This window comes from Melanostigma gelatinosum (assembly GCF_949748355.1).
Source record: "Melanostigma gelatinosum genome assembly, chromosome: 5".
NCBI classification, from domain to species: Eukaryota; Metazoa; Chordata; class Actinopteri; order Perciformes; family Zoarcidae; genus Melanostigma; species Melanostigma gelatinosum.
This window is the reverse complement of record NC_136638.1, coordinates 17124680-17137391: the sequence shown is the minus strand read 5'-3', so window position 1 is coordinate 17137391 and position 12712 is coordinate 17124680. Positions and strand designations below refer to the sequence as shown.

The following is a 12712-nucleotide window of genomic DNA, read 5'->3' as shown; positions in this document are numbered from 1 at the left end:
AGTAATCTTCCACTGCTTCTCCCTCGCCCTACCGTCTCATATGAGTATTGCCTGAGTAACTATTAAAGCTAAAACTATTAAAGCTGCTATAAAGCTTAGTGACTATTAAAGCTGCTGCTATAAAGCTATTTTATCCATACTAACTGCGAAACAGTAGAAGGTGTAAAATATTACACCTTAGAAGAAATAAGATTGCATATTTTTATCAATAGGCACCACCACCAAGCCGGCCTGACTCTCAATGGGGAGCCCACCCTGTTCACCCATGACTGCATGGCTTGGCTACATCAGAGGAGGTCAGAGCCCTGACACCTTGGTGCCCAGACAATAACCTCCATCTCAACGTCAGACTGCAGGAGAGACAGAGCGAAGGACACACCTCCAGTTTTAGAGGCAGCTTAAGATCTGGGATTTTCATTGCCAATGACTGCTGCTCTGTACCTGTTGAGCTTATGACATTAATTAAAGAACTTGAAAATACAATTTGGCTGGGACATTTACACACACCGACACACACACACACACACACACAGGTATGTAAAAAACACCTTTCACTAGCTTAGGGCCCCACCTCGGCGATTTGGCCGGCTGGAGAGTTTTAGGGATGGTTGGTGGAGGGTAGCCTGAGCGAAGCGGTTTGGGGAAAGGCTAGTTTGAGGGTCCACTGCGGCTCCCGGGCCTTGCAGACCCCCAAAAGCCTGCCTACGGGAGCAGTGCCGCCTGCCCGTTGCGCATGTGGGTGGCGCTGTGGCGAGTATAGAGTTGGTAGGCGTGGGAGGACCAGCGGCCCAGGGCTTTGATGAGGTGGTCTGGGACTCCTCTGCTCGCTGCGGTGGTGGCGGCTCCTACGCGGAAGGAGTGGCCAGAGAAGGAGCCGGGATTGATCCCGGAGATGGTTAGGATTCCCCTGAAGTGCGAGAGGAACCAGGATCGGTCGGCGATGCGGCCAGTCTCTGTGGTGAACAGTGGTTCGTGGGGGGCGGTTTGCTGTGTTTTCCTGGTTTGTAGTTAGCGCATGAGGGGTTCCTAGGGGCTCAGGTGTGAGTTGAATTTGAAATATAGTACGGGGACCGGCTCTTCTCTTCTCTTTCTCCTTCTTCGAGACTGCTCTCCGGCAATGTCGTCCGTCGTGAAAACCCCCCAAAAGACGGCAGAGGGAGCGGCATCGTTGTTGGCCAATTGTGTGGGTTCATCGCTGGAAGTGGGCGGGGTGGGGGCACTGGCATCCCGGTGCCAGATGTCCCGGTTATGGTCACTTGCTGTGTTTTCTGAAGTAGGCGGCGGGGGCACTGGCGTCCTGCATTCCGTTGTTGCTTTGCGTTCCGTGCTTGCTGCGTGTCGTTGCCTGCTGCGTTGCGTTGCTGCGATACGTTGCGTGGCTGCGTCATTGCGTCGTTCCGTTGCTGCGTTCCGTTGTTGCTTGATGTGATCCGTTGCTGTGATCCGTTGTTGCTTGCTGCATTTCTGCGTCGTTACTTGCTGCGTTGTTACGTTGCTGCGGTCCGTTGCACTGTTTCTGCATCCTGTTGTTGCTTGCTGCGTCGTTGCGTTGCTGGGGTACGTTGTTGCGCTGCATTGCTGTGTTCCGTCATTGCAATGCGTGGCTGCGATGCGTAGATGCGATGCGTGGCTGCTGCGTTCTGCCGTTGCTGCATTCCGTTCCGGCGTTGCTGCGTTCCGTTCCATTTCGGCATTGCTGCGTTACGTTGCATGGCTGAGTCGTTCCGTGGCTGCGTCATTGCACTCCGTGGCTGCGTTGCTGCGTAGCTGCGGTCCGTTGCTGCGTTGTTGCGTTGCTGCGATTCGTTGCTGCGTTCAGTGGCTGTGTTGCTACATTCCGTTGCTGCGTTCTGTTCCTGTTGCTGCGTCCCGTTGCCTGCTGCGTTCGGTTGCTGCATTGTTACGTGGCTGCGGTCGGTGGCTGCGATGCGTGGCTGCTGCGTTCTGGCATTGCGTAGCATAATAATAATAATAATAATACATTTTATTTATATAGCGCTTTTCATGACACTCAAAGACACTTTACATTAAAATCATCATATATAAAAACAGCCATGGCTGAGTCGTTGCGTGGCTGCGTCATTGCACTCCGTGGCTGCGTTGCTGCGTTTCGTTGTTGCTTGCTGTGATCCGTTGCTGCATTGCTGCGTTGCTGCGTTACTGCGATTCGTTGTTGCTTGCTGCGGTTCGTTGTTGCTTGCTGCGTTCAGTGGTTGCGTTGTTGCGTTCGGTGGCTGCATTGTTGTGTTGCTGCGATTCGTGTTGCGTTGCTGCGATTCGTTGTTGCGATTCGTTGTTGCTTGCTGCGTTCAGTGGTTGCGTTGTTGCGTTCAGTGGTTGCGTTGTTGCGTTCCATGGCTGCGTGTTGCGCTTAGAGAGGGGGACAGCTTAGAGAGGGGGACAGAGGCAAGAAGACCTGGCAACCCGGTGCCGGGAATCTGCATGGTAGGAAAAGCGGAATGGGGGAGGGGGACAGAGGAGAGGGAACCTGGCAACCCGGTGCCAGGACTTAGGGGGGGACAGAGGCAAGAAGACCTGGCAGCCCGGTGCCAGGAATCTGCCTAGTAGGAAAAGCGGAATAGGGGAGGGGGACAGAGGAGAGGGAACCTGGCAACCCGGTGCCAGGACTTAGGGGGGGACAGAGGCAAGAAGGCCTGGCAACCCTGGTGCCAGGAATCTGCCTAGTGGGAAGAGTATGCGTAGTAGGAAAAGCGTGATAGGGGAGGGGGATGGGGGAGAGGGAGCCTGACAGCCCGGTGCCAGGACTAAAAGAGGGGGACAGAGGCAAGAGGACCTGGCAACCCTGGTGCCAGGAATCCGCCTAGTGGGAAGAGTATGCGAAGTAGGAAAGCGGCATTAGGGGACAGAGGAAAGGGAACCTGGCAACCCGGTGCCAGGACTTAAAGAGGGGGACGGGGCCAGAAGACCTGGCAGCCCGGTGCCAGGAATCGCCTGGTGGGCAGAGTATGCGTAGTAGGAAAGCGGCATTAGGGGACAGAGGAAAGGGAACCTGGCAACCCGGTGCCAGGACTTAAAGAGGGGGACGGAGGAGAGGGAACCTGGCAACCCGGTGCCAGGACTTACCTGGTGCCTGACGTGACTTTGGGAAGGTTTGGAGGAGTTGGCACGGTGTGCTTTGTTGCGTCGACTCTCTTTTCCCTTTCTTCTCTCTTTCCTTGTTGGTGGTGGAGGGGGATGAGAGGTGAGGCGCTGCGACCTGGCAACCCGGAACTTGTGGGTTGGGGGCGGAGCCTCGGGGTGCGAGGTGGCGTCGCGGTCGTTGGCGTCGCGGTCGTTGGCGTCGCGCCGGAGTGATTGCATGTCGGTCCGTTGTGTTTGTTTGTTGGTCCCTAACGTGACTTTGGGATAGTTGTGGGGAGGCTTGTTGCGTCGATGCTCCGCGGCGGACTGTGGTGGAGTTGGAGATCAGCCGGCGCGTCTTCATCAGCCGGCGCGTCTTCGATCAGCTGGTGAGTCTTCGATGGGGACCTTGCCTGAGCACGGGGGGGGGGAGGGCGCCGTCTTGGGCGCTACGTGCCGGCAGCTAGAGTCGTCGGAGGCTCGTTCCTGAGCTGGGTCTTGAGCGAGCGAAGAAAGAGAGAGCTGGGTTTACGTTTACGTTGTCTACGTTAGGAGGTAGCGGGTCTCCCTGTGCCGCCGAGATGTGGGTAACGGGAGGACGGCCGTGAGTCCGACTCTTCGTATTGTCAGAATCCGGCGGGTGGATGCGGCTGGTCAGCGAGGTGGAGAACGCGGGTTTGGCTGACCAGACCCTGTTGATGGCGGTTGGCGGCGTCCGTGGTGTACGATCGCGGTGTTCCGGTTGCGTGCAGAAAACTCGCGTGTCGTGCGAAAGGCGTAGCAGGCTGAGCTATGGTGGCCGTGGGTATTTGTAGGGTGTGGCCGGGAGTGGCCCCGTGGAGGTGTGGCCCTGCTCCTGAAATTCAGCTAAGGTTTATCTCCAATAAATGAGTCATCAAGAACAACAAATGGCTGAAAATAAAATGATAAAATTATTGAAGAACTCCTCAATTATTTGACTTAATATAATATAATAAACCTAACCATGTCATGTGATATGCTGCTATGGCAGATGTTAAGAACAAACATTACTGGGACCACAATAGAAAACTGCAGATGAACATTGAATATCTAATGCCGTGTTCACACCAAACGCGTTGATTTTTTGACGCGCGTCGAGATTACATACAAAGTCTATGCACAGACGCGATGAGACTGGTGCGCCACGATTTTGAGATGGCGCGGCGCGTTGGGCGCGTTGGGCGCATTGGGCGCGTTGGGCGCGTCCACCGCGTCCATCGCGTCCGACGCGTGAGTTGAAATTTTTCAACCCACGCGTAACAATCATTTTTCAAAATTATTGTATATTTTTCAAATGTACAATCATTTATAAAAATCCAATTAGAAACCGTCTTGCACGCACACATGGTTCATACAGTTCAAAAACACGTTCAACATTTCTAATGACATTGTTTGGGTTTGAACTTTTAGCAAAATTGAATGCATGAATATATTCATCAAGCACAACACTCAAGAGTGTTGAAGTGCACACCGATGAAAATATTTATTTATCTCCACATTGTAAAAGCAATCAATACAGCAGTGCATTTCCAAACTTTGCATTTCAGAACAGAACATATTCTAACGTGCCCCGTGGCTGCACCTACAATAAAACATGATTCAGCATTTTCTACACCATCTGTAATAGCTGTTGCCTGCAAGGGCATAACAATAATTTTTTCCATTTACCATACTAGTTAATTTCATATCAACAGACACAATTAATTTTGGTCAAACAAACTGAAGAGTTATAGAAGATATATTAAGTGTAAGTCTTTAAGTAGAGGCACTGATGGCTCGCTGGGAGGCGAGACTTCGACAGTGCAGGAAGACAGAGAGGGGATGGATGAAGGTGACCAGGCTGAGCAGCGTCAGAGCAATGTTCACCTGCAGACACATGAAGGGAGAGAAAAGAGGACGCAGGGAGAGGAGAGTTCATACAGATGGTGATAAAGGGAGGAGAAGGACCAGAGTAACGTTTATAGTTTTAACAGTTACATGTTGTGTACTTACATATAAAGGGTTTCCATCCAGAGGTCCATTCACCAGGGCCAAGCAAGCATACTGCAGCAGAGAAAACACTGCAGCCAGAGCCCTGACCAGACCATACAGCTTCCCAAAGTGGCATGATGGGAAACTACACACTCACACACACATACACACACACACACACACACACACACACACACACACACACACACACACACACACACACACACACACACACACACACACACACACACACACACACACACACAGAGTGACGACACAGCAAAGACAAGGAACAGGGAAAAAAAATAAGGGAGTAAAAAAGAAAAATCCTAGAATTTTTAAGCATCAGAATATTCCTGAAAGATAAAAGGTATAATTATTTAAAAGTCATCTCTGTATAGAGTTACAATTACGCGCAAGGTCTCTTGTAGGTTTTATCTTGTGGTTTAGGCAAATACTCACGCTACACTGACGAAAGCTGCATGGCCACCGTAGAGGAAGGCGCGATTGAAAACCTGCACAACAAAGGTGAAATACTGAAGCGGCAGGTACGGGATGGAGGCACAAATTGAGAACAGCAGACACTGGAGCGCCGTCAGGAAGAGAGAAAGCACCGAGGCCCGCAGGTCTGCTTCCTGTTCACTCTCTCCTACAAACAGAAACACACACAAATGAAGACACACCTGTTCCTCCTAAGAGACAGACATGACATGTCCATACAGACAGAACAGAGTACTCAACATCATCTATTCACTGCACTGTTTGTAGGCTTTTATTCCAACTAAGCGCTAATGTATGTATATTTGCGATCATTTATCATCCCATTTAACACACATTTAGTTTTTTCTTATTCAAAGTATAAAATCTCTTCAGTCAGCATGCATAACACTAATTTAGAAAACTGAATACAGACTTAGATAGACAAAGATTTGTGTAAATTATGAGACATTTGGGCACTACTTTGTCACAAAGAATATCTTTTGTGACAGTAGGTCTGCCATGGCTGTGCCCTGTTGGATTCATGACTAGACGTTTTTAGTGTTAGTATGTTACCTGCAGCACGAGGTTTGCCCTTGTGTCTGTCCATGATGAGGCCATTCCAGGGAGCACACAGCACACCACACAGCTGCGTTATAGCAAAGGCATTGATGTACTGGCTCACTGCAGGGACACACAAGCAAGGGCAAGATGGTTTGAGACTAAGGTCTACCAGAATAGGGCTACTTTCAGACTCCAAGCAAACGTGATTTGTTTCTCAAATCAAATCTTTAAGACAGACTGTTAAGGACGTAGGCATGAACTACGTAGCTACACATGACACATTTTTTCCAACGCAGAAAGAAACATGAACCTTTCAAACAATTGCGTTGTTAAGTTGCGGTGCAGAACTTTTCTGTCATACCAGACAACCTGAGCAACAGAGGAGGCTGGGATACGTTGTGATGTTTGGGTGAAGGAGCAGAAAGTGAAAGCAGAGTGAAAGTACCAGCAGACCATCTATTTCAGTGTCTGTCCACAGTCTTGACAACGCAACTGTTTGAAAGGTTCATGTTTCTGCGTCAGACAAAATGCTTCACCATGTTCACCTCCATGTTGACCTCTGTAGCGCTCTGCTAGTAGCTCTTTCTATCTTCTAAAGCAGCTTCTTGCTTATAGATAGATAGATCGATAGACTTTATTTCAGACTCGGGGTCCATACAGACAGATACATAAAAAGACAGACACAAACAATAAAAGTACATAGGCCTATCAATGGCTTACAAAGAGACAGCTGTACCAATGTCGCCACAGCTGGGACTGGTAGCGTGTGGTGCTAAACCTCATGTTGGTTAAAACAAGTATGATCCCATTTACAGAGTCATTCAGTCTACAGATGAATTTGTACATGAAATTTCTTAAAACAGTTTGGAAAGTGTTGACTCGTGCAGCCACAAACATTTCACTGGCACTACTCCATCTTTGTCTCTTTAAAAGTATTCTCATGGCGTCATTGTACGCTACTTGAAGTCTCTGTAGTCTCTTTTTTTTGTAGTTTGACCACAAGTGTGCAGTGTAGAGTGGAGTACAATATGCTCTGAACAGAGACATCTTCACTCCATCTGTACACAGACCAAACTTGCGTGAGAGACTGTTTGCTAGTGCATACATCATACGACATTGCCTGGAAATGTTCAGGAAATGTTCCTGAAATTCCATCTATAGTGCATGGTAAAGATGTTTTACAGTTAAGAGCTCTCACTTGTTTCCAAAAATCAACGACGTTGTTGCTTAGCAGCTTCTTGGCCATGGAGTCAGCCCTCATGGCTTGATCATTCTTGCAAATGAAGCGAATGGCATACTTATATCTTGCATTGGTGAGCTTCTTGTACTCAAGTACTGGCCCTTGTCTGGGTCTACCAGCCCATGATTTGAAGGCTTCACAGTACAATATTACTTCAGCCACGTCCTCTTAGTTGAAGCACAGGGTAACTGGTCAGTATCCATGCAACTTCATGGAGCTGATAAGAAACGTCCATCTTTGCTAAGACAGGCAGACATGATGTAGTGTGTGTTTACCCAGTGACGGCTCCCCCGCCGTCAGCCGCTGCAGCATGGGGTTGAGGGTGCCGATGAAGAAGAAATGTCTGAGCTGTATCACTGACAACCAAAGAACGTGCAACACAAAGAACCTGGACATCAAACACTCACGGAAACTCTTCTCTGAGTGAGACGAGGGGAGAACAAGGAGATGGATGAAGAAAAGGAAAGAACAAATATGAAGATTAATAGATTGTATGATTATTTTATTCTGTTGTATCTTATCAATCCATGCCACAGTAAAGTGAACAAACCTTGTTTCACAGCGATGTCCTCGAGTTCCTCTGTCGTCATCTGTGCATTTCCAGTTATCTGCTCTAGGCTCAGAGTCTTTGATTTACCACAGGTTATCCTGACAAAGGTCAAAAGTCACAGTTGGGCAGCCACAGACTGAGGGCATTGGGGGAGTTCTTTGATATGATTTACATTACAAATTCATTTTTCAGGTCATAACCCGCTACAACTTCACTTGAGTGTTCGGAAGACTAAAAAGGTACTTTATAGATGTAAATCCTTTCATCATTTACCAAGTAAGCCAAATCAGTTGCAATAAAATGTCATATTTAAAACCTAATATTTGTGCATTGTTGTACATTATATATTGTTGTTGTATTGTTTCAATTCAATGTTTAATACATTTTTCTTTCAATATTTGAAACAAACAGATAAATTCATGTTTTTTGTTTTTTTTTTAACAAGAGAAAATAACAAGCCCCACTTACACTTGATGTGTCCCTGTGTGAGGTGTTGATGTGTGTGTGGTTTGTTGGTGATTTGTACCCGGATGTGTAGTCATCAGGCATTGGGTAGGGAATGTGATCTCTGGGCAGCAGGAGGAAAGTCGTGAGGAGGTGAATGATGCTGCAGGCGGACAGGAAGAGGAAAGAGGAAAGGAGAGAGATGCCAGCCTCGTACAACATCTGCAGGAGAAGACATCATGAGACACAATAATAAAAATACATTTCATATATAAGAGCAGTGTGTGAATGTTTCTCACCTTGATGACAAAGAAGATTCCAGATGAAGAGCCAACAGCCCCAGTGTAGAGAGTGATGACGGTGGAGCGACGTGAGGCAAACATATTTCCAACCTTTTGAGAGAGAGATTTTAAATGGTTTAAACAGATGAATGTTGCGTTTGAGTGTCTACGTCTCTGTGGGGCTTTCCTATTTTTTTTGCATTTACTTTTCTGAACTTCAATGTCAAATTGGTTCTTGCTGATTTTAATTACCTGTTTGAATATGAGGATGCAATGTTGGACTCACAGCTACACCATCCAAAGTCATTAAACATCACAGTTTAGGATTTTGTGATTTTCTTCACCACAATTTAAACAAAAGTGAGTCACGGGCAGACCCTCTGTCGCTTTCGAAAAAAGCTTTTGCAACTTTGTTTCTCAGTGTCAGCTTTCCTCAAAAATATGTCATAGTGTTTTAAAGTTAGTGGTCTTTCATGTGTCTTTTCTTCTATTCGTTTAGGTGAAACTTGACTGACAGAACATGCAGGCATCCAGAAATAGTAAAAAAACTAAAAATGTGTCACAAAACTTGAAATTACAATTAGGAGCAAATACCAACCACTGATTCTGAAACATTCTAATAAATCCAAAAACAAAAAAAAATTTGGTTCGATTCAATAAATCAGTTAGATAAAGTTTTTATTGGCAAAAATGCAACATAACATATTTTTGGAATCCAGCTTCTCCAGGATTTGTTGCTGTTAATTGTTTTATATCATGAGAAATTGAATTTCTTTAGAGTTTCAAACAAAAAAAGCAATTTGAATTTGTCAACTTTTACAAAAAAAAATCCAAAAATAGTTGTCAGATGAATCAAAACTGACAATAATCATATTAATCTGCTTCAGTACCTGCATGTTGGTCAACAGAAATAAGTTGCCCCCCGCTGCCATGAGGGAGAGAGCTGGGAACAACAGGCTGGACAAAGCTGATAGGAAAAGAAAAAACGTGCATTGACAGTTGTCACTTGTTGTCAGTGTTTCTTTAGACAATGAGGTTCACGAGAGAGCACAACTCAAAGAGATGGAGAAATGTTTTTCACCTTCAGTCGAGAAGGCCACCATCAAGGTCCCCGTGGTGTAAATACATCTGGTGGGAAAAAGAAATCCCAGTGATAACATGTCATTTCATTGTTATGAGAGCGAAGGTTTTACAAAAAAATAATTTGAGACGGAAAAATTGGTCTTAAAATGAATACAAATCAATGCACTCTCAGCAATCAAGAAAAGTGACATTTGATACAATAATATCCCAATAAACACACTTCTAAACTAAACTACACGAGACCTATCCTCATCTCCACTCTGTGCACTTGGCTTCATATTTATTTGACCTCCACCCTTGTTTAGTGGAAACATATGTAGGCTTTGTCCTGAGTACTGCTGATCTTGATGTATCTGGACCAACCAATGAGAATGTGTATTGCCATATGACATGATAGATATTGCCTCTTTGCACTGGAGCATTAAATTGTCAACGATGGGCAGAGAGAGTCTTTATCGTCACGCAGGAAGATAAAGAGGACAGAAACCCATCTGTGATGACAATGTGATTGGTTTGGTAAAAATAGCCGGGTTTTTTACCTTTAAAAATGTAAATTTTCAGAGAGCAACCCATTGACAACACAAACAGGTTTCTGTACTTTTTTGTTTCTTGGTGTTAAAAATCGAGTTAACAACGTTTCTTGATTTTTACGATTATTTATGTTTTTATTATAGTGGTTATGTAATGCGTCACTGTTTCGTAACCTCATTTAGTGTCATATCATAACACCACCATCACTTCCAGGTTGACAGTAAACAGCATCAATTGGAAAATCCTATAGTGATTATCTAATCACCCTGCTCTCCTTGTGTATTTCATCTGCATGCTCTCCCTTCTTCAGTCGTCAGGTTGTTTGCGTTTGTTGCTCGTATTCCCTGTCAGTTTTGTTTTTGGAACCAGCTTTTGCCTGGTGTTAAGCATTGGGGTCCTCTTTAAACTCCGAAGCCCTGACAAATCACACTATTCAACAACCTCCCCTTGTTGTTCTTTACTGCTCTACTGGATGTCATTTCATTACTCTGAACTACCTGACTGGTAGGCTTTTAGTTCTCTACTGAGACACTGTTTTGATGAGAAATTACATGGAACACATTTGAAAAAGGGATGCATCGATACTGTAATAAAGCACTCTTACTCATAAAACTACTCCAATACAACCACACCCAATTACACTACGCACTACGGCAACATGACGTTAACCTCTCATCAGAAGAGCCTAAGAAGCCGCCCAGCTGCAACGATAACTCAATGCACAAACAGGTTGAATCCATCATTCATCTCCAGCTGCAGTGTATGCACAAAACAGAAAGTCCCCAGTTCAGTCCTCCGGGAGAGTTACTAGCATCAGCATCCTCTTTAGTCTCCATCACATCAGTTAGTTTAGCTGTGAGGTTGTCAGATGTGTCTGCTTGATATACTCTGTCAGGGTCTCCGCCAGCTGTTGCAAGTGAGTAAATGCTACAATTCTTTGGGAAAACCAAGCTAAGTTCTTGTATTTTGCTCGGTCTGCCCTGAAATAAGCAACAACTCAGGGTCACTTAAGGTGGACCAGTAATCCTCCTGAGTTTTGCTCAGCTTTTATTTTATTTTCTATTCATTTTAACTGTTTAAACGACAGCATAATACATCTTTAACATCCCTACTGCAAACTATGGCAAGTACTCAAATGCAACCAAATGTACTTGCTCTAATATAAAGGGGTATCGATACATCCATCATTTTAAATCCATTCACCATTAACTCTTAATTAAAGTGTTTTTGGACTCACATTCCAAAGAGTCGTGCCACTGTAGTACCAAAGTGGTCGAAGAGCAAACCATTTGGCAGAACCAGGAAATGGAATATAAAGGTGGCGATGGTGAAAACAAGAGAGAACTGTTCGTCCTGTCCACTGCAATCTGTAGACACATAAAACATAGAGGACGAGAGAACCAAGATGATATACAGCAACGTGTGACGTGAGGCCTGCATTAAGAGTTGTTGTCACATACAACTCTTGATATGGGCGTTCATTGACATCTTTTAAATCAAAGATGACAATGAAGTTCAAAGAGCCTGCATAGCAGTTTTGATTATGTGATTTTCAATCAATTTCAACTCTTTATGCAGCCCCTTCAGCCCCCTTGTTGTAATTGAAACTGACCTAAGACCTGTGTTGAATTGACTCCTGTGGTGTTGGTGCAGTGAGAGCTGAAGTAGCCCTTCGTCTTCAGGACAAAAACAAGGGAAGCCCATCCGAATATGGTTCCGGCAAAACACAGACACTCAAACACACCCGCAAATAAGGTGAGGTAGCGACGCACTGTCAAGCTGCTCACAAGACACGGCATGGTTCCTCACACAACTCCACAAGCCAAACAAAGAAAATAAATGTTATTATGCACCTTTGTAAAGCAAAGTCATTTTCATATCAAATCTGCATGACACATTGAAATCACTTAAACATAAATTATTAAAGGGACACATCTGGCCATTAAATGTGCTGCTAGAGTTCAGGCAGTTAGGTCGTCTTTTCCAAACAAATATGGAGTTCTGCATAAATTCAGATGATTTTCAGATTAGAAAAAAAGTTAACTTCATCAAGGTCTGGTAGATCATAAAGATTCAATTTTAACAACAGGAATAAATTAAAATGACATGCAAACATGGCTTTTTAACAAAGTAACCTCCTGTGAAGCCACCAAAAAATGCACACTTGTTAAATTGTATTATTCTCCAGCATACTACTCTCTAGTACTCACAGTTCAGCCTCTGTGGGTCTCTCCAAACGTTCTCTCAAACCACACCTCTCTGCTCTTGCTCTACTCTCTTTCTTGACATAAGCCAACTCTTCCACCCTCTGCCTCACCAGTTCCCTCCCTCTCCTCCTGCCCCAATGCTCTTCTCTTTCTCAATTAATCAAAGATAAGAAGTCAGCTCACCTCAGTAAGGCTACTATTCGACATGTTAAAATTCCTTTGTGCATCTGTTTGCTACTGACCTGTAAGTAAGAGATGGCCT

At 45.3% G+C, this 12712-nt stretch overlaps 1 protein-coding gene across 1 annotated transcript; it reads right to left on the bottom strand.

Annotated features, from left to right (window-relative positions):
- Positions 1 to 4841: 4841 nt before the first annotated feature.
- On the bottom strand, positions 4842 to 12042 carry LOC306777885 (equilibrative nucleobase transporter 1-like; the record flags this gene model as incomplete). Its single annotated transcript, XM_079269192.1, has 12 exons — positions 4842 to 4968; positions 5095 to 5218; positions 5536 to 5722; positions 6127 to 6234; positions 7630 to 7773; positions 7905 to 8002; positions 8431 to 8570; positions 8648 to 8740; positions 9520 to 9596; positions 9711 to 9757; positions 11481 to 11610; positions 11856 to 12042. 12 exons carry the CDS (start codon positions 12040 to 12042, stop codon positions 4858 to 4860), a joined length of 1446 nt encoding a protein of 481 aa, XP_079125318.1. The 3' UTR covers positions 4842 to 4857.
- Positions 12043 to 12712: the final 670 nt, after the last annotated feature.